This window comes from Trachemys scripta, chromosome 3 (genome assembly GCF_013100865.1).
Source record: "Trachemys scripta elegans isolate TJP31775 chromosome 3, CAS_Tse_1.0, whole genome shotgun sequence".
NCBI lineage: Eukaryota > Metazoa > Chordata > Testudines > Emydidae > Trachemys > Trachemys scripta.
In genome coordinates, this window is record NC_048300.1 from 20470242 (window position 1) to 20492561 (window position 22320).

Below are 22320 nucleotides of genomic sequence, written 5' to 3' on the forward strand. Positions count from 1 at the left end.
ACCTTGGTACAGACAATACGATCTGGAAATGGCTTAGTTCAACTAAGAGATGCCAACCAGTAACTTGGAAGGTCCCGATGCCATCAGAGATGCCACCATCAGCACCACTTATAAAAGAGAAATAATCATGGTCGCTATCGCACACATTCTCCCCGACATTTGTTAGGGAACTTTCTCCAATATGGTCCTTCCCAACACTGGAAGATCGGAGGAACCCTTTGTCCCACAGCCACAGGAGTGACAGTGGCTCAGCCAGCATTCAGCCTACCTGCATGGGCCATGGTGGCAACAGTGAGATTCCCATCACCCAGTTACTAGAGGAGCAGTGATCTGAGGTGCAGAGACACCTACACACAGCTTCTCCTCCTCATCACCAGAGGCTTCTAGACCCTACCACAGTGGTATGGCTGACACTGACCACTGCACCTCCATTAGAGAATGCTGTCAGGTGCCCGAGTATTTTTACTCTTATCCTAACCTTGGATCTCTGGTGGTTTGCATTAATTCTTATGGGGAAATTGGATTCGCTTAACATCGTTTCGCTTAAACTAGAATTTTTCAGGAACATAACTACAACGTTAAGCGAGGAGTTACTGTAGATATATATATGGTCATTTTCTAAAAAAGACTACACACACACACACCCTGGCCTAGTGCAAAGATGAGGCTGGGGGCTGGAGACTGAGTCTGCTCTGGATTCATCCCACAGCAGTAGCTCCTGTCTTGCAAGGCTGGTCACGGCTCCCTGCTCAGGTGTTACACCCTGAAGCGCAGAGTCGCAGCACAACTCAGGTTTGGCCCAACCTCCTCATGAGCCCAGCCTCCCCTGAGTCAAATTTGAGTGAGTGGTGTTGCAACTTGGCACATGAGATTTCATTGTTATTCAGTTTTGGCCTGGCCATCATGATGGTGGGGTGTCTGGGTCAAACCTGAGTGGCACTGCAACCCTTTGCTCCAGATCACAATACCCAGAGTGGGAAGCTGGGCCCAGCCCTTCAGGACAGGAACCTCTGCTGCGAGGTGACTTCAGGATGGGCTCTCTCCCTCTGGGGCCTTCCCTCCCACACCAGGCCAGGAGATGTGTATGTTTGCCTAAGGCTCCAGGACCCACCTAGAATCTTCCCACAATGCACCGGTGGGTAGGGACCCACCGTTCGGAAAATGCTGTCTAACCCCTCAACCTCATACCCTGCCCCATCCTCATGGCAGCAGATCTGACACATGGGTTGAGAGCTACACCAGAACTAATCACTCCAGGGCGCTGTCTGGAGAATGCTTTGCTCCATTCCATTATGCATGGTCAGACATTACCATGGATAAGTGGGTACTGGAGATCATTACCCATGAATACACCATCCAATTTCTTTCCATACCTATCTCCCTCCCCTGTCTTCCTTCAGCAACCCTTCTCACAAGAGCCTTTTACAAACAGAAGATACTTGTTGCTCTGAACAGGAGCAGTAGAAGTAGTCCCACAGGAATAAAGGGGAAATGGATGGTACTCCCAGTATTGTCCCATTCCGAAGAAGAAAGAGGGTCTTCATCCCATTCTCGATCTGAGGAGACTTCAACAGATACATGTGCCACCTCATATTCAGGATGGTAACATTTGCCTCCACTTGATTCCAATGCTCCAAGCCTGGAACTGGTTCACAGCTCTTGACCTACAACATGTGTACTTCCACATTGCCATTCATCTGGCCCACAGGAAGTACCTGAGATTCACGGCCAGGTCAGATCACTACCAGACTCCAGAGTCTACCCTCCAGACTCTCCATAGTACTAAGAGTATTGCAATGGTGGCGGCAAACCTCAGGAAACATATCTGGCCACATCTAGACGATTGGCTGATCTGAGGTTCATCCTCGGCTGAAACTGTAGCAGCAGTACAACAGGTATTATCTTAATTTTCTCAGTCGTGACTCCGGGTGAGATATGAAAAATTGTCTCTCATATGATAGAATACCTAGGAGCCCTGCTTGACTCACAAGCATGAGCTTGCTTACCAAATGATAGATTCTAATCTATTCACTCCCACATATTCAAATTACTGGCAAAACTGCTGACCACAGTGCATGCCTGTCTATCCCTGGCTCCATCTTGAATGCTGCTGGTGGATGCATCAGGGAGGGGTGGAGAGGCTCATTTGGGTCACTTCCAGGTACAAAGGCTTTGGTCCTTAGTCATCCTTAAACTCCATATGAACCTCTTAGAGCTAAAGTGGTAAGACTGGCCTGCATAGCTTTCCAATATGCTCCCCAGGACTTAGTAATGCAGATCATGATGGACAACACATTGACAATGCACTACATCAACAAATAGGGCAGCATCTCTTCCCATTTATGTCAGGAGGCCATCGAACTCTGCAAATGGTCCCAGCTACATGATGTGACCTCAACGGCCCCTCACAGTGTTGCCAATGTTGGTCTTACTGTGGTTTTAAGAGAATGAACAGAATATTCAGGTGGACTGAAACTATAAAAATGAGGGGTAAACACCCCAAGGGACCTCTCCTCTCTTTCCCTGTCCACCTCTTTTGAGAAGCCAAAAGAAGCAGCCTTTCGACTCTGGGGGAGGAGTCCTGACCTAGAGGTTGGTCAATAAGACTGCTGGAAGCATGTGGTGAGAAACTTTGCTTGAATCTAATATAGTTCATTACGTTAGGCACTAGAAAGCATTTTATCTTTTTTTCTTGTAACCATTTCTGACAAGCCTCATCACTTGTATTCCCGTAAAATCCATCGCTTTGTAGTTAATAAACTAGTTTCAGTGTTTTATCTAATCCAGTGTGTTTAAGTTGAAATGTCTGGGTAACTCCATTTAAGGTGGCAAGTGGTTGTATATTATTCCCTTAAAAGAATAATGGATTTAATATATTTGAATTGTCCAGGAGAAGGCTGGGCAGTACAGGACATATATTTCTGGGGGAAAATCCAGGGCTGGAATGTGATGGGTCACCCTGCAATATAACCAAGGCTGGTGAAAGCCAGGGTGTAACAAACACATCTGGAAGTGATCTGCATGCTGGCAAGCTGTTTGTGAGCGTCCAGGTTGGGAGCTACAACAGTAAGGCATTGCAAGGTATTCCAGGGAAAGGGTGACACAGCTCCCACTGGTCTGGATTGCACCCCAGTATGTCACACCTGTCTTTATTAGTTGTCTCAGCAAATGAGAAAATTAGCCATATAGATCTCATAGAACCATCCTGACTCATAAAGATGCCAAGAAGATAGATTTTGTAGAGTGGAAGTCACACTCGTGCCATCTTCTAGGTGAGAGTGACAAATTTCTAAGATCTGCTGGTTTGGTATGATTTCTAATTTGGCAAAAGATTACTGCCTCCTTAGCCAGTCTTCCTGCAGAACTGAAGGAGGAAGGAGATAGTTTCTGAAAACGAAAATGTTGAAAAGTATTCCAAATGATGCCTGATCTGTAGCCATAAACTATTAATATGAGCAAAGTTCCTTTACGGAAGTGCAATGTCTATCAGTACATGCAGAATAAGGGGGAAGACTTCCCAGTTGAAGGGCTGGATATCTTCATAATTTTTCCATGTTAGTGTTAATTGATTTATTGTATGATCTCCAGTTAATGATTTTAGCTCAAAAGGAAAATGGTAGATATGCTAATGATGATGAAATCAGCCATTTGATTTTGTTTTTTCCTTTCTTTGACACTTGTGTATGTGCTGATAGTTAATAAAGTAAAACATTAATGCATTTTGTGAAGAAGGCTGACCCAATGGTTAGAGTGCAAGACTGGAATTTGGGACACTCAGGTTCAATTTCCTGCTCCACCACAAACTTTTAGTGTGACCATGGGCAAGTCATTTAGGATAGATCTGCAGTGTGATAAAAAGCCTGTGGTGCTGAATCTCAGAGCCTGGGTCAGTTAACTTGGGCTATAGGAGTGTATAAATTCAGGCTTGGGCTGGAGCTCGGACTCTGAAACCTTACAAGAAGGGAGGGTCTCAGAGCCCAGACACAGATCAAGCCCAAACATCTACACACTCATTTTTAGCCTCTCAGCCTTAACCCTGCGAGTATGAGTCAGTTGGCGCAGGCTCTGAGACTCAGCACTGTGGGTGTAGACATACCCTTAGTCTCTCTGTTTCAATTCACCATTTGACAAATGGAGATAATAGTACTTCCCTATCTCACAGGGTTGTTGTGGGTGTAAATATATTGAAATTTGGCAAAGAGCTCAGATACCACAGTAATGCGTGCTATATATGTAGCTGATATAAACAGATTAAGTACCTAAGATAGATCTGAACCATGAAAGCATTTACTTATTTTTCTTGTTCATTGTACACAGGAATCTCTTGATGAAGTAACTATTAAAGATACCTTGGAGGGTGACAACATGTATACCTGCTCTCACTGTGGGAAGAAAGTGCGGGCTGAAAAAAGGTATAATAGTGAATAAACAAATATTCTTAGCATTTCTAACTATTGGTTCCATTAATTTCTGTTCGTAGTTTCCATCAAGTGAGAGTAGTAGTCCAAAAATAATCTAAAATCATTATAATTATTTAATATTTGAATAACAATAAAACTGGAGACCCAAACAGGATCCTGGCCCCACTATCTAAAGCACTGTACAAACGTGTAAAGATGTGATCCCTATCCCAAAGAGCTTACAATATAAAAATATAATGACCTACATAAAACATTTTAGGAGAAGGTCACCTACTCCATAATGCCTGCCCTTCTAAAACTGTAGCCTCAATGCTCTCATTTTTCATCATAATCCTCACTGTTCCTTTTGTAGAAACAAATCTGAATATATTCTTCTTCGAGTGCTTGCTCATATCCATTCCATTAGGTGTGCGCGCGCCGCGTGCACGATCGTCGGAAGATTTTTACCCTAGCAACACCGGCGGGTCGGCTGTGGAGCCCCCTAGAGTGGCGCCTTCATGGCGCTGAATATATACCCCAGCCGACCCGGCGCCCCCTCAGTTCCTTCTTACCGCCCCTGACGGTCGTTGGAACTGTGGAGCGCGGCGTAGCTGTTCTCCACTCTCCCTAGCTTACTTGATCATTCAGAGTTATAGTTATAGTTGTAGTTCTAGTGTTTATAGTTAAATAGTTTTTAAAATTGTTATAGTTGTATTGTAGTTCAGGGGGTTAAGGGGGTCGTCTCCCCCTTTCTCCCCCGGCCGCGGGCCCGGGCTCATGCCCAACGCTCCCGGCTTCAAGCAGTGCGCCTCCTGCGCTAAGCCTATGCCAACGAGCGACCCTCATGACTCCTGTTTGAAGTGCCTGGGAGAGTCCCACCAAACAGACAAATGCAAGATCTGTAAGGCCTTCAAACCAAGAACCAAGAAGGAGCGGGACTTTCGGCTCAGGCAACTCCTAATGGAGGCGGCACTTAGCCCGGACACTCCTTCCACGGGCCAGACTTCGGTGCCTAGCACTTCGGTGCGCAGTGCCCCGGCGGCACCGGCTATGACGACCACACGAGTGGCGTCAGATAAGCCTCCCCGGCACCGGACCTCGTCGGCACCGCAAACACAGCAAGTGCCGCGGCGCCGGTCATTATCCCCAGGGCATAAAAAAGCCCATAAGACGGGGACGTCCGCGCCGAAGACACCGGCTCCCCCAGTGCCGGGGGTAGAGCCGCGTCCGCCGATGGAGCATCGGAAACAGGCTCCTCCAGCACCGTCGACTCCGGCGCCGAGGCCGTCGAGTCCGGTGCAAATAGCGTCTCCACCGAGACCGGCGGTGATACAGTGTCTCCCGTCGACTCCAGAGACCTTCGCGGCGGCGAGAGACTTGATAGCTCTCACGGAGCCGGCACCGCCTCAACCACCGGCACCGACTGCACCGTTGACTCGCCCGGTACAGTCAAGAGGGAAACCTGCCTTGATGCGCCCTCCATCACAAGGGCTGGAACCTCGGCGCCGATCCAGGTCCCGAAGCAGGTCCCCACGCCGCTCGCAGTCCCGGCACCGAACGTCTCGGCACCGGTCGTACTCGCGGTCAAGATCTTCTTCGCGGCACCGCTCTACGTCTCGGCACCGATATGATCGTCGGCACCGGTCAACGTCGAGACGTAGTTCTCGGCACCGCCACGCTCGACGCTCGACGCCGAGGAGCCGATCCCGGCACCGGGCATACTCTAGGTCCTCGTCGAGGTCCAGATCCGATTCCCGGCACCGACGAGGTCATCGGCACCGGTCGCGGTCCCGGCACCGATCGCCGGCACCGCACAGAGATAGATCATCTCCGGACCGGCACCGTGCGGCACCGCAGACCACGGGGATCATTCCATCTTTCACGGCACCGCCATGGCCGTCAAGATCAGCGTCTCGATCCTCAGAGGACCTGTCGAGATCGGCATACCCCCCTCAGGGGCAGGCCGAGGAACGAGACTTGGGCCATTGGCAGGAGAGGGCAGAGGACCACCCTCATGGACCATCTCACTGGTCGTTTTGGACCCCGTGGGCGTACCACCAGGAGCAAGGGGCTCCGTTACCATCGACCTCTCGCTCGGGTCACTCGGTCAGAAGGGCCCCAGAATCCACCATCTCTCGGCCTCCGCCTGGAGGCGTAGAGGCTTCTGTGTCCACACCACCCGACACCGTGGACCCAAGTGCCGGTGATGCTCCGACCCAAGACCAGGGGGACCGGGACCCCCCCCTTGGATCCACTACCACCAGAGGCGTCCTCCTCCTCCTCTCCGGATGAGGCAGTGGCGGGCACTTCATGCACGGGTCCCCCTCCGATAGATCTTCGGGCTCACCAGGATCTCCTGCGCAGAATGGCCCGTAACATGGACCTGCAGACGGAGGAGATAGTGGAGGTGCACGACCCGATCGTGAACATCCTTGGATCGGATGCCCCTTCGAGGGTGGCGTTACCCTTGATCCGCACGATCCAAACGAACGCGGATACGATATGGCAGACTCCTGCCTCCATTCCACCCACTGCGAGAGGGGTGGAAAGGAAATACTTTGTCCCATCTAAAGACTATGGGTATTTGTACACACACCCCCAACCGTGCTCACTGGTGGTGGAATCAGTGAATGCACGAGAGCGCCACGGCCAGCAGGCTGCAGCGCCAAAATCAAAAGAGGCTAAGCGGCTTGATCTGTTCGGCCGTAAGGTTTACTCAGCCGGAGGGCTACAACTTAGAGCGGCGAATCAACAAGCGCTACTGAGCCGCTACAATTTCAACTCCTGGAACTCTATGGGGAAGTTTAAGGAGTTGATTCCCCAAGAGTCCAGGGAAGAGTTTGGAGCCATGGTTGAGGAGGGTAAGAAGGTGGCTCGGACCTCCTTACAGGCCTCCCTGGACATAGCGGACTCGGCCGCAAGGACCCTGGCCACAGGTATCGCTATGCGTAGGACCTCCTGGCTCCAAGTTTCGGGTTTGCCCCCTGAATTACAGCAGACCCTACAGGATTTGCCCTTTGAAGGACAGGGGCTGTTCTCGGAGAAGACGGACTCTCGATTACAGAGCCTCAAAGACTCCAGGACAATCATGCGCTCCTTGGGGATGCATGTTGCGGGTCCCCAGCGCAGACCATTTAGGCCCCAGCCTCAACGGTTTTACCCCCCTCCACCTCATCAGAGACAGGACCCTGCCAGAAGGCGAGGGCGAGGTGGTAGGAGAAGATGGGCTGGCCCTCAACCTGGTCAAAACCAAGGGCCACCAAGACCACCTTCAGGTCCGAGACAGAACTTTTGAAGGTGCGGTCGAGGACGGCGCCCCAGTCATCCCCCAGGATCCAGCTCCCTCCTTTCGGGATCGCCTCTCCCACTTCCACCGTGCTTGGTCCCTTATAACTTCGGACCGTTGGGTCCTCCGCACGGTGGAGAGGGGATACGCTATCCAGTTTTCTTCTATCCCCCCCTCCCACCCCCCTTCCCCGTCCCTCTTCAGGGACCCTTCTCACGAGCAACTTCTTATGCAGGAGGTTTCTACGCTCCTGGCCATGGGGGCTATAGAGGAGGTTCCGATAGAGTTAAGGGGCAGGGGATTTTATTCCCGTTACTTCCTGATCCCCAAGTCCAAAGGAGGTCTGCGGCCCATCTTGGACTTGCGCGGACTCAACAAATTCGTAGTAAAGTTGAAGTTCCGCATGGTCTCTTTGGGGGCCATCATCCCTTCCCTCGATCCTGGAGACTGGTTCGCCGCCCTCGACATGAAAGACGCATACTTTCATATCTCAATTTACCCACCTCACAGACGTTTCCTGCGATTCGTGGTAAACACGGTGCACTACCAATTTACAGTACTTCCCTTCGGCCTATCCTCGGCCCCAAGGGTGTTCACGAAATGTATGGCGGTCGTGGCAGCGTACCTTCGTCGGCAAGGGATACAGGTGTTCCCGTACCTAGACGACTGGCTGGTGCGCGGTCGCACCAAGGAGCAAGTTCAAGCTTACGTCCACAAAATAGTGCACACATTCAGCGAGTTGGGCATCCTACTCAACAAGGACAAATCCACTCTAGAACCTACCCAGAGAATAGAATTCATCGGCGCAGTTCTAGACTCCAGTCGTGCACAAGCCATCCTGCCAGACAATCGCTTTGGCACCATCACGAACCTCATTCAAGGGCTCAAGGCCTTCCCAACTACCACGGTGAGGTCGTGCCTCACCCTGCTGGGTCACATGGCTTCCTGCACGTACGTAACCAGGCATGCCAGACTTCGACTTCGCCCGCTTCAAACTTGGGTGTCATCAATATACCGTCCACATCGGGACAGCCTGAACATGGTGGTCACGGTCCCGAACTCGATCCTGGCCTCCCTCACCTGGTGGCTAGATCACAATGTGGTCTGCGAGGGGATGCCATTTCACGCCCCACAACCCTCCCTGCACCTGGTCACAGACGCGTCATCTCTGGGGTGGGGCGCCCATCTCAACAAACACCATACCCAGGGCCTGTGGACTGCATCCCAGTTAGCCCTACACATCAATGTTCGGGAACTGATGGCGGTACGCCTGGCGTGCCAGGCATTCCTCAGTCTCCTACGTGGCCGCTGTGTGTTAGTTCTCATCGACAACACCACGGCCATGTTCTACATCAACAAACAAGGAGGAGCACGTTCGTCAATTCTATGCCAAGAGGCCATTCGCCTGTGGGACTTCTGCATCGCCCACTCAATCCATCTCACGGCATCGTTCCTCCCTGGAGTCCAGAACACTCTAGCGGACCGGCTCAGCAGGTCCTTCCAAACGCACGAGTGGTCTATCCGTCCGGACATCATACATTCCATCTTCCAGAGGTGGGGGTTTCCCCAGATAGACCTGTTTGCATCTCGAGACAACAGGAAGTGCCACGTGTTCTGCTCCCTACAAGGTCGAGCTCCGGGCTCCCTCTCGGACGCCTTTCTGCTTCCCTGGAAAGACCACCTGTTTTATGCCTTCCCTCCGTTTCCTCTGGTCCACAAGGTACTGCTCAAACTGCGCAGAGACCAGGCACGGGTAATTCTGATCGCTCCTGCGTGGCCGAGACAACATTGGTACACCACACTGTTGGAGCTCTCGGTTCAGACACCGATCCCGCTTCCGTTGGATCCGGATCTCATCTCTCAGGACCACGGCCGGTTGCGTCACCCCGACCTCCAATCACTCCACCTCACGGCGTGGCTGCTCCATGGTTCACCCAGGCAGAGCAGCAATGCTCGCACTCTGTGCAACAGATTCTACTGAGCAGTAGGAAGCCCTCAACACGGACCACGTACCTGGCCAAATGGAAGCGGTTCTCCTGTTGGTGCGAACAACGAGCCACATCCCCGTTGCAGGCACCCATTCCCCTCATTTTGGACTATCTCCTCTCCCTAAAACAACAGGGGTTGGCGATTTCCTCAATTAGAGTTCACCTGGCCGCTATATCGGCCTTTCACCCAGGGGAACTCGCGTCCTCGGTATTCTCTAACCCGATGGTCGTTAGATTCCTCAAGGGCTTAGACCGGACGTACCCTCAACATCGTCAGCCCGTCCCGACGTGGGACCTCAACCTGGTTCTCTCCAAGCTCACAGGTCCTCCATTCGAACCACTAGCCACCTGTTCACTTTTGTACCTATCCTGGAAGACAGCCTTCCTCGTAGCCATCACCTCAGCAAGGCGCGTTTCTGAACTCAGGGCGCTTACATCCGAGCCCCCTTATACAGTTTTCCATAAGGATAAAGTGCAGCTTCGTCCACATCCTGCCTTTCTCCCTAAGGTGGTTTCTCCTTTTCATATCAACCAGGACATATTTCTCCCGGTCTTTTATCCCAAACCACATGCCACTCGCCAGGACCAACGTTTGCATTCCCTGGACGTACGAAGGGCCCTGGCCTTCTATATTGACCGCACAAAGCACTTTAGAAAGACGACGCAACTCTTCGTTGCAGTGGCTGACCGAATGAAAGGCTCACCGGTCTCCTCACAACGCCTATCCTCTTGGATTACGTCTTGCATCCGGACTTGCTATGACCTGGCAGGTGTCTCAGCACCACACCTCACCGCTCACTCCACGAGGGCCCAAGCCTCCTCGACTGCTTTCCTGGCACATGTTCCGATACAGGACATTTGTAGAGCGGCGGTTTGGTCATCAGTCCACACGTTTACAGCTCACTATGCACTAGTGCAGCAGTCCAGGGACGATGCTGCCTTCGGATCAGCGGTTTTGCACACAGCATTGTCTCACTCCGACCCCACCACCTAAGTTGGGCTTGGGAGTCACCTAATGGAATGGATATGAGCAAGCACTCGAAGAAGAAAAGACGGTTACTCACCGTTGTAACTGTTGTTCTTCGAGATGTGTTGCTCATATCCATTCCAAACCCGCCCCCCGTCCCCGCTGTCGGAGTAGCCGGCAAGAAGGAACTGAGGGGGCGCCGGGTCGGCTGGGGTATATATTCAGCGCCATGAAGGCGCCACTCTAGGGGGCTCCACAGCCGACCCGCCGGTGTTGCTAGGGTAAAAATCTTCCGACGATCGTGCACGCGGCGCGCGCACACCTAATGGAATGGATATGAGCAACACATCTCGAAGAACAACAGTTACAACGGTGAGTAACCGTCTTTTTTGAACTCATTTACTGTAGATGTTTTTGATCAGTCAACTTTGGAAGTTTATTCCATATTTTTATTACTCTTTACACAAAGTGATAGGGTTCTTTAATCTTGATTTCTGCTTTTAAAATTGTTCAGTAGCTTTTGGAACTCTTTAAAATACATAAAGAAAGTATGTGTGTTATCTGTATCCTCTTATTTTATTTTTAAAATCTTCACCTGACATTGGAAGCCTCACAGTTGTTTTTTGAAGTGATTATAAGTGGCACAGGAGAAGGGTTCCCTACCGTCAGCTGTGTTAGTCTGTATCAGCAAAAACAATGAGGAGTCCTTGTGGCACTCTGATGAAGTGGGTTTTAGCCCACGAAAGCTTATGACCAAATAAATTTGTTAGTCACAAGGACTCCTTGGTGTTCCCTACTGTAAATCTTATAAATATGTTCTGGAGCCCAAAGATTTTAGCACAGAATATGTTCTGCATTGAAATATGTCTACAAGAAAGAGTTTTGTACATAGATATGAGTGGTGATGGCAGTTTAGCAGTGTAGTTAGCAGATGTTGGTGCCAGGGTATGCAAAAAACGAGGCTTAGAACCTAATAAGTCAACTATTTTTTATTTTTGCAAGTAAAAAAGGGCCTAGTCTTTGTTAATGACTATCCAGACTGAAAAATTCAGATGATAGATTTCAGCCGTGTGTGACTGGAATGAGAAAAATACAGATTTACACTATTGGAAAAGTGTTCCCTCCATCATCTTTTCATAATTCAAAAATACTGATATGATTTATTTAAAAAATGAAAAAAATCCTTGGACTGAGACCAAGCATGGAAAATATTCATCAGAAAAGATTATTTTTTTCAGATTGTAAACGGAATGTGAAACAGCACACAAAACAGAATCATTATTCTTTATAAGAAGTCCCTGATGTAATCTTTACCGTAGGGAGTACTGTTATGTGCTTACTGTAATAATGGCTGCTTTAAATCAGTATTCTATCCAGTACCATAATGTAATCCCTGTTGCATGTCATCTGATGACAAGATTTTTTATAAAATGTGACTAATTGATACTGTGTAAGGGATTGTGGTAGCTGATTTTTACATTTTAGGTGACTATTTCTAACATGAGCTGGAAATGAATGACGAGAGATTTTTGTTGTGAGAGATTTCGTGGCAGTATTATCTAAGCAATTCAGTTTTCTTAAATATTAATTTCTTTTGTCGTTAGGGCATGTTTTAAGAAATTGCCTCGCATCTTAAGTTTCAACACTATGAGATACACATTTAATATGGTCACCATGATGAAGGAGAAAGTCAACACACACTTCTCATTCCCTTTACGTTTGGATATGACACCTTACACAGAAGATTTTCTCATGGGAAAGAATGACAGAAAAGAAGGTAATTGATTTTGCTTTGTCCCTATAGTTTTCCAACGGCCAAACAGTGCTGAAAATTCAACCTTTTGAAAAAAATTTTCTAGTAGTATAATATATTGTCAGTTAAACTGCATAGCCGAGTGGCCCAGGGCATATGGTGAAATTCATGGAAATTAAGCTCTAAAAAGTCGTGGAATAGTAATATTTCTTAGCAATACACACAAATCCAAATAGTTAATAATTCTAAACATGTCTTTCATGTAATTAATCCCACATCTTTCTGTCTTCTCCTTCATGTGAGGTTAAAAAAGCAGCTAAAGGCTTATTTCAGAGTAACAGCCGTGTTAGTCTGTATCCGCAAAAAGAAGAACAGGAGTACTTGTGGCACCTTAGAGACTAACAAATTTATTAGAGCATAAGCTTTCGTGGACTACAGCCCACTTCACGAAAGCTTATGCTCTAATAAATTTGTTAGTCTCTAAGGTGCCACAAGTACTCCTGTTCTTCTTTTTTCTACTGGCTTATGAAGCCTATATTTTTATTTGTTTACAAAGAAATTGTAATTTATTGTATTTAATATCCAGTGACTGCTAAATCATTTTCTTTGTAAATACAGCACAATAACCAATATAAATTATTGATAAAACTATTTTTATAATGAATTATAAATTCCTGGCTTGTTATGTATAGATTGTTGTTGATTTGTTTTATATTTGCAGGATAATATGGTGGCCAAATTCTTGAACTTTATTAAATGGTCCACCAGTAAGGAGCATACATAAACTGCAAAAGCATTACTATGTATGCCTGTATTCTGGGTCAGAAGCAACCTCACAAGAATAGTGACCCATGCTCCACCTGTTGAGTGTTGGCTTTCTGGCTGCTACCTATGTGCAGTGCCTAGAAGAAATATGCTGTTTGTTAATGTATTTGGCAAGAAGTATTTACTGTAAGTTATCTGTATTAATTCTAGTGTTGTGAAGGTTCAAGGAATAACTTGCTAAATATTGTATTAAATTATTTAAGGTTTTAAGGACGACGGTGAATATTTAAAAGAAACTGAAAGTTACGAGTACGATTTGATAGGCGTGACAGTTCATACAGGAACAGCAGATGGTGGTCACTACTACAGTTTTATCAGAGATATAGTCAATCCCCATGCTTACAAAAACAACAAATGGTGAGTTAAGTGTTTAATAATTCTTGTTTGTGATGTATTTGTATTGTGATGTATTGGTAAATTCTCAAGGTGACAATGTCATCTATTTCAAATAGGGTACTTTAACTCCCTTGCTTGAACTGTCCTGTTAAATAATTGCAAATATTTTTATTTATCAATTTATCTTCTTCCAATCAACAAACATTTTCTCCTGGTTTTGGTGGGGCCTTTAAAAGAGGGTGAGCATTGGGTGAATTGATTAGAAAGTAGCTATTTAGAATACACTGTATGTTCTCTATTAAACTCTAGAAGTTTAAAGATAGGTCAGATTTTCCTACATTTCTTGCTTGTGTTACATCAGTTTTGTAAAGTTTATTAACTTTGCCGTGCCAGTAGTGCGGACCACCATATGCTATTGATCCTGGTTGCATGTGTTCAGCACAAGATGTTCCAGATGCAGGTCATAAGATTGTAGAGAATCAGTGTACATGCTTGTGTAATAACTTTGATGTATGCAAGACATACATGAAGCAGAACAAAATTATTACTCTTTACACTGTGTGCTTTTTTATGCTAATTAATATTGCAGTAAAATGTATTATTAGCAGTTGAATGCACGTTAACAACTTTGGTAAGGTGACTAGGTTCTGTATGTCAGAGATGCCAATCTTTGGAAGATAATGTTTACATTTCCTTTTGTAAAGCAGATTCAGAAAAAAAAAACCAACTTGTTTCCATTATGATTATAATTATTCTTTGTCCTTCAACTTTGTCCTTTTTGTTTTGTCAGTTTTTAACTATCAATTTTCATGGAGGTGCTTAACTTTTCATTTTGCTTTTCTGTAAATCTATTCAACTCTACATCTGGGAAATTCTCCATTATTACACATCAGTTATCAAAATTTGTTCTTACTGTACTTTGATACATGCAAAATATTGTTTTGTCTCATCTGGAATTTACAAATTTGCTAGTGTTTTCCAAGCTGTTGAATTTTCTCAGTGTTCAACATTTACCAGATGTAATTAACAGTGGTATGTCTGAAAATTTTGTAGCCTTTATTTTTTCTATCCCCACTAGAAAAGGGAAAGGGAGGGAGGCAGTTCCTCTAGCAGAGGTCTTTGACAGAGACCTCCTCTTGTAACAGTCATGTCCATTTTTGCTGAACATCACATTCATATTGTAATGTTCTTTAATGGGGCTACTTTTGGAAAAACCTTGTATCAATCTCCTTGCTTAGTGGTGTTGGATTTTAAGACTCTGGCATTGCCCTTTTCTTCTCAAGTTTTTGTGACTTCTCTTGTTGATCATGGTTCAGAGGAAGAAAAAATGTCCTCTGACTTAGAAAAATAAATTTTGTTCCTTTCCTAAAACATTGAAGATCTAGATCCATCTATCCATCCAGGGTTCCTTTGGCTTTCAGTAGTCTAAATGATATTGTGCTGGACTCCCTCAAGCTGTCCACTAAGATCCTCAGCGCCTCTATATTTGTTTGCTGAGCATTATGAGATTTGTCCATGAAGGCAGGGTATCTCGTTCCACCTCTGTTACATAGTATTTCCCTTAACAAGGAATATCATTTTTTGTGAGAAACAGTGGATTCAACCCCCCTCTAACTTGTCAGGCAACAAATTTAGATTTTCAGAAAAGAGAACTAGGTCCTCTTCATTGGAAAAAAAGTCAGTCCTTTACAGTCAGATGTTCCTTCAGCTGTCTAAGGGTATGTCTACACTACGAGAGTAGTTCGATTGTACTTAAATCGAATATGTGGAATCGATATTACAAAGTCGAACGTGTGTATCCACACTAAGGACAGTAATTCGACTTTGTGAGTCCACACTAACGGGGCAAGCGTTGACATTGGAAGCAGTGCACTGTGGGCAGCTATCCCACAGTTCCCGCAGTCGCTGCTCATCGGAATTCTGGGTCAAGCCCCCAATGCCTGCTGGGGAAAAAAATGTGTCGAGGGTGGTTTTGGGTAACTGTCGTCATCCAACCATCACTCCCACCCTCCCTCCCTGAAAGCGCCGGCGGGCAATCAGTTTGCGCACTTTTCTGGTGAGTGAAAGTGCGGACGCCACAGCACTGCGAGCATGGAGCCTGCTGCGACCATCGCTGCAGTTATGGCCGTTGTCAACACCTCGCACCTTATCATCCACCTTTTCCAGAGGCAGACGCTGAGAAATCGGGCGAGGAGGGTACAGCAGCGCGGTGAGGACATGAAGTCTGAGAGTGGCACAGACCTCTCACAAAGCACGGGACCCCACGCCGTGAACATCATGGTGGCAATGGGTCATGTTGATGCTGTGGAACGGCCATGCTGGGCCCGGGAAACAAGCACAGACTGGTGGGACCGCATAGTGCTGCAGGTCTTGGATGAATCACAGTGGCTGCGAAACTTTCGTATGCGGAAGGGAACTTTCCTGGAACTTTGTGAGTTGCTGTCCCCTGCCCTGAAGCGCAAGAACACCCGGATGCGAGCAGCCCTGACTGTCCAGAAGCGAGTGGCCATAGCCCTCTGGAAGCTTGCAATGCCAGAGAGCTACCGGTCAGTCGCGAATCACTTTGGCGTCGGCAAATCTACCGCGGGGGTTGCTGTGATGCAAGTAGCCAACGCAATTGTTGAGCTACTGCTGTCAAAGGTAGTGACCCTTGGAAACGTCCAGGTCATCATAGATGGCTTCGCCGCGATGGGATTCCCAAACTGCGGTGGGGCTATCGATGGAACTCACATTCCTATCCTGGGACCGGACCACCAGGCCAGCCAGTACATTAACCGAAAGGGCTACTTTTCAATGGTGCTGCAAGCACTGGTGGACCATAGGGGACGTTTTACCAACATCAACGTAGGATGGCCGGGCAAGGTTCATGACGCTCGTGTTTTCAGGAACTCTGGTCTGTTTAGATGGCTGCAGGAAGGTATTTACTTCCCAGACCAGAAAATAACTGTTGGGGATGTGGAGATGCCTATAGTGATCCCTGGGGACCCAGCCTACCTGCCAATGCCCTGGCTCATGAAGCCCTATACAGGCGCCCTGGACACTGAAAAAGAACTCTTCAACTACCGTCTGAGCAAGTGCAGAATGGTGGTGGAGTGTGCTTTTGGACGTTTGAAGGGGAGATGGAGAAGCTTACTGACTCGCTCTGATCTCAGCAAAACCAATATCCCCATTGTTATTGCAGCTTGCTGTGTGCTCCACAATCTCTGTGAGAGCAAGGGGGAGACGTTTATGGCGGGGTGGGAGGTTGAGGCCAATAGCCTGGCTGCTGATTATGCCCAGCCAGACAGCCGTGCGATTAGAAGAGCCCAGCAGGACGTGCTGTGCATCCGGGAGGCTTTGAAAGCTAGGTTCCTCAGTGAGCAGGGTAACCTGTGACTATTAAGTTTGTTTAAACAGAAGCTGAACCTGCCCTCGTTTCTTTACCCACTTACTGTTGACTATCCTATCCAGCTACATACCCCGTTCACCCCGTCCCTCCCCTTCCAACACACGTTAAAAAATAAAATAAATGGAACTTTGTTAATGAACACCGTTTTCTTTATTACGGATTTCGCGGTAAAGTGTTGAAACTGGGACGCAGACTGTGGTGGGGAGCGGGCGTAGTGATGGAAAGAACGCTTCTAAACTCGAGGAATGACAGGCTCCTGCTCCTAGAGAGGTCCACAGTGGTGGACTGGTTGTTTCAACGGAGCCTGCCACCCCTCCTTTTTGGGACTCTGTGTGTGGGGGCAGACACAGATCCCCTGCTGCGTGGCTCTGTCATCCAGGATAAGGACCGCAGCATAAGAACTCTATCCGCCTTCCCCCGCCACAAAGTCACATGGCAACCCCCACACAGAATATGAAAACCACCTCCCAGACTGACCAGGGTGCCTAGTGACTGCAAAGTGTGTATGACCTTCTGCTGAACCTGCCCCCGTGTCTGTACCCTGGTAAGGGTGACTGTCCTCTCCAATTACCAACCCTCTTCCACCCTTCAAACATTCTCTCCCCTAAAAAAACATGATGGAAACAGTAATTAACAGAAACGTATATTTTATTAGCAACTACACAGTTAGGGGATGAAACTGGGATGGGGGCTTGGGTGAGGCGGGAAGGAAAGGACGTATCAAATTTTTGGGAATGAGAGCCTTATGGTACTTGAGCAGTCTGCAGGGGTGGAGTGACAGTTTTCACGGCCCCTGCCGCCCCTCCTCCTTGGGACTTTGGGTGAGTGGGGTATGGGAGTTTGTGGCGGGGGAGGGCGGTTAGAGATAGACTGCAGTGGGGCTCTGTCCTCCTGCCTCCGGTCCTGCAGAACACTCACAAGGTGCCAGAGTGTGTCCGTTGGCTCCCTCATTAGTCCAAGCAGCGTTGGAGTCGCCTGCTGGTCTTCCTGCCGCCACCTCTCCTCCCGTTCGCTGTGTGCTCGCTGGTATTGCGACATGTTCTCCCTCGACATGTTCTCCCTTCTGGGCCACATCGGCTCGGGAGCAGCCCATAAGTTCTGAGAACATGTCGTCCCGTGTCCTTTTCTTTCTCTGCCTAATCTGCTCCAGCCTCTGCGAGGGGGATGCCAGGGTAGGTCGGGAGACAGTCGCAGCTGTGGGATGGGAAAAAGGGGGTGAATTCCTCACAAAGATAATTTTTTGTGAACAATGAACATAGTCTTTCTCTGTGAACAAGACCATGCACAGCACCTATCACATGCGCACTCAGGACAAGGTTGAATTTTTGGCCTTCACATTCAGTGCCTGGGGTCTTGCTGTGGAGAGCAGACAAGCGGGACAGGACAGCGGAATTTGGGTAGCAGGCTGACATGGTAAGCCGTAGACTTTTGGCTGCTTAAAACTTAAATTAGAGCAGTGTCCTCCTTTCACGTTCAAAGCAATGCTCCTATCGTTGGGCAGTTCCTGCTGCCGGCAATCCGGCAAGCATGAACTCTGCCCCTGTCCCAACCCCTCGCGGCTGTCCCTGGGAAAGATCCCTGTATGCTGCCCTTCTCCCGCCTCTACCGCGTGGCGGTAAACTGCCGGTGACAGTTCTGTAAAGGAACAGGCAAGCAGTCCCAATAGTAACATTCCCCTAATTCTAAGCAGGTCACCATGAGCGACATCACTCTGCTGAGAATTTCTGAGACCGAGAAAGAATGCATGCTGCGTGAAAGCCAGCAAAAACCAGGGCCGTATGCCGCCATGCTCTGCAAGGCAGTGATCCCAAAGTACTTGATGATAGCCTGTCAAGGAAATGTTTCCTACCATGGAGGACACAATAAGGCCGCTCTCCCCAGGAACCTCATGCAAAGGCTTTCCAATTACCTCCAGGAGATCTTCGTGGAGATGTCCCATGAGGATTTCAGTTCTATCCCCGGACATATAGACCTTCTTTTCCAGTAGCTGCACTGGCAAGTACTAAAAAGTAGAGCGCGTAGGGCAAACTAATCATGATAAACCGGACATTGTTAGATTCTTTTACAGTAGTTGCACTGCCAAGGACTAAAATGTTAAGCGCCTAGGGCAAACAAATCATGAAAAACCCATTGTTAATATTCCTGTTCTGTTCAAAATAAATGGTTACATGTTTAAAACACTTACCGACTGATCCTTCCCCTGATTCAGGGTCTGGGTTAACGCCTGGTGACGGTTGGTAGGGGATCTCTGTGAGGGTGATGAAGAGATCCTGGCTGTCTGGGAAATCAGCGTTGTAAGCGCTGTCGACTGCCTCGTCCTCCTCCTCACCTTCCTCATCTTCCCCGTCCGCTAACATCTCCGAGGAAGCAGCCATCGACCATATCCCATCCTCAGAGTCCACGGTCAGTGGTGGGGTAGTGGTGGCGGCCGCACCTCAAATGGAATGCAGTGCCTCGTAGAAACGGCATGTCTGGGGCTGGGATCTGGAGCATCCGTTTGACTCTTTGGTCTTCTGGTACGCTTGTCTCAGCTCCTTGATTTTCACGCGGCACTGCATTGCATCCCGGCTGTATCCTCTCTCTGTCATGGCTTTTGAGATCTTCTCGTAGATCTTTGCATTCCGTCTTTTCGATCGCAGCTCCGAAAGCATGGACTCATCGCCCCACACAGCGATCAGATCCAAGACTTCCCGATCAGTCCATGCTGGGGCCCTCTTTCTATTCTGAGATTGCATGGTCACCTCTGCTGGAGAACTCTGCATCGTTGCCAGTGCTGCTGAGCTCGCCACGATGTCCAAACAGGAAATGAGATTCAAACTGCCCAGACAGGAAAAGGAATTCAAATTTTCCCAGGGCTTTTCCTGTGTGGCTGGTCAGAGCATCTGAGTTCGGACTGCTGTCCAGAGCGTCAACAGACTGGTGCACTGTGGGATAGCTCTCGGAGCTATTAGCGTCGATTTCCATCCACACCTACCCTAATTCGACATGGCCATGTCGAATTTAGCACTACTCCCCTCGTTGGGGAGGAGTACAGAAATCGAATTTAAGAGACCTCTATGTCGAACTAAATAGCTTTGTTGTGTGGACGGGTGCCGGGTTAATTTGATTTAACGCTGCTAAATTCGACATAACCTCAGTGTAGATCAGGCCTAAGTCTGGTTGTGGTATTTTGAGAGTAAGCCCAAGCCTTCCTTCTCTGCCCTTAAGAATGGGTACAAAGGTTTTGAGCAATCAACCTTTTCTCTCCACAGACTTTTTTTTTTTTTTTTTTTTGTGGGGTAGAATCTATGATTTTCTTTTCATTCTACTGGAAAGTCATCTCTGAATAATAAGTCTTTTTTCTCTTGAGGGAAGGTGCTCATGTCATTTTCCTGGCTACTGATTCACAAATAACAAATTAGCTGGCAATGTGAATGTAATTTTGCCTTTACTTCCTCATAGTTTTATCTTTCATGTATAAATGTCATTCTTTTGATGTAGAAGCTTGGTATTCTTCATCTACTGTAAGAGAGGTAACAGACAACTGATTCAAAAGTTTAATTTTTTATAGGTATCTTTTCAATGATGCTGAAGTAAAACCATTTGATTCTGCTCAGCTTGCTTCTGAATGTTTTGGTGGAGAAATGACTGTAAGTTGTAGCCTTTACCTCTAGTCTCTATCCCCTCTTTTCCCCCCTTTTATTTGTTTGTATTTATTTTTGTATTGTAATCTCAGAAGGTAGTACTGGACAATAGCCCTGCCCTGAGGACTCTGTCACATGGGTTCTATAGTGCTCTGCCCTGCCCTGCCCTGATACCCCTCCAGTTCAACATGTATATGAAGCTGCTAAGGGAGTTTAATTGAGACACTTGTTGTGGTAGGGACAAGGAGACTGCGCAGCCTGAGTCTGTTTATTTTCAGGCCATGATGCAAAGTCTTATTTGGTTGCCCAAACTTTCCCTGAGAGAGAGTGGGTTGCCTGGAGTATAAGGGGAAAGTTCTTTTGGTGAATTGGGAATTTTTGTGTGTGGAATGCAGAGCCAAATTAGTTTTTTGTATGTGTTTTAAAAAAAATAAATAGCTATAAAAAGTTTTTGTATGTGTTTAAAAAAAAAGAAATAGCTATAAATTAACTTTATAAATACAGGTGCGTTTTGCCCAAATAAACAGTTGCATAGTGATTGATATCCTTTATAATTCGTGTATATTGTTATTCACATTACATTAGTTTCCTGATCTATAAAATAGTGATAACTTTTTTTTAAGCATTTGAGATCCTTGACTGAGAAGCACTTAATAAATATAAAACATATTAATATTAATGCTTCAGGAACCACCAGTAGCTGCCAGAGAATGTAGTTCTTCAGACTACTGTCCGGAAAGAGCTGGCAAATCAAGCACTAAACAGATGTTTATAATATTTTGTATTCAGACCTATGCCTGTTATAGTTTTTCTTTTGGTCAGAGAAAGGAGTTTCATGTATTTAAAATAAATATTAAAAGCAAATTATTTTACAAGACTGTACCAGCTTCTTGCCTTGGCTTTTGAATCTGCCGTATGGATTTGCCTTTTGTCAGCAGTGTGAATATTTTTACACATCTTTAGTACGAAGCACTGTTAAACCAATTGCAAACATTCAAAATGTGTAAAAACCTACGACCGTGTGCTTTCCTGATTTGCATGCTTAATAACAGCTTATTACAACAATTCTATGAACAAGCTAAAGAAATCCACCTGGTAAAGTTGCTATGCCAAAGTACAACACAAAATTGATTCCGTGCAGAAGATCTGCAAAACATCTGCAGACTCCAAAAACAGAGGATATGGTCTGGAGAAATATGAGAGGAGTCAGAGTCAAAGTACTGCATATGCAACCCTGGAAAATGAAAGTAAGCTACTACAGAAAACTTAAAATTATTTAATGATGAGCAAGGAATATAATTGATGGCAGACCCTGCATGGAGGGCATAAAGTGGAGTTACTTCCTTGCATACTGAGACCAGAACCATCCGCAACGAGGCCATAATAACAAGTTTGTGATGAATATTTTCAGTAACCCATGTTCTCTTTTTGACAGACCAAGACATATGATTCTGTCACTGATAAATTTATGGATTTCTCCTTTGAAAAGGTACCCTTTTCCCTTTTCATTTGCTAAATAAATATATTTTTAAATTTATGACCTAAGTAATCTCTCTGAAGAGCAAAAATTATACAGATTTTTCTTTTCCTTAAAGACACATAGTGCGTACATGCTGTTTTATAAACGGATGGAACCAGAGGAGGAAAATGGCAAAGACTACAAGTTTGATGTTTCATCAGAGTTGCTGGAGGTACTAGTTGGTTTGTTTTAACACCAATGTAAAAATATAGTAAGAAATCTTATCCAAATCAGT

At 46.9% G+C, this 22320-nt stretch overlaps 1 protein-coding gene across 1 annotated transcript in view; it reads left to right on the plus strand.

Annotated features, from left to right (window-relative positions):
• Positions 1-22320, plus strand: part of USP34 (ubiquitin specific peptidase 34) — a 272737-nt gene that overhangs the window by 194695 nt on the left and 55722 nt on the right. The window contains exons 45-50 of the mRNA XM_034764180.1: positions 4318-4412; positions 12246-12418; positions 13423-13576; positions 20494-20572; positions 22002-22055; positions 22162-22257. Coding sequence (XP_034620071.1) covers positions 4318-4412; positions 12246-12418; positions 13423-13576; positions 20494-20572; positions 22002-22055; positions 22162-22257 — 651 coding nt within the window. The remainder of the gene's footprint in view (positions 1-4317; positions 4413-12245; positions 12419-13422; positions 13577-20493; positions 20573-22001; positions 22056-22161; positions 22258-22320) is intronic.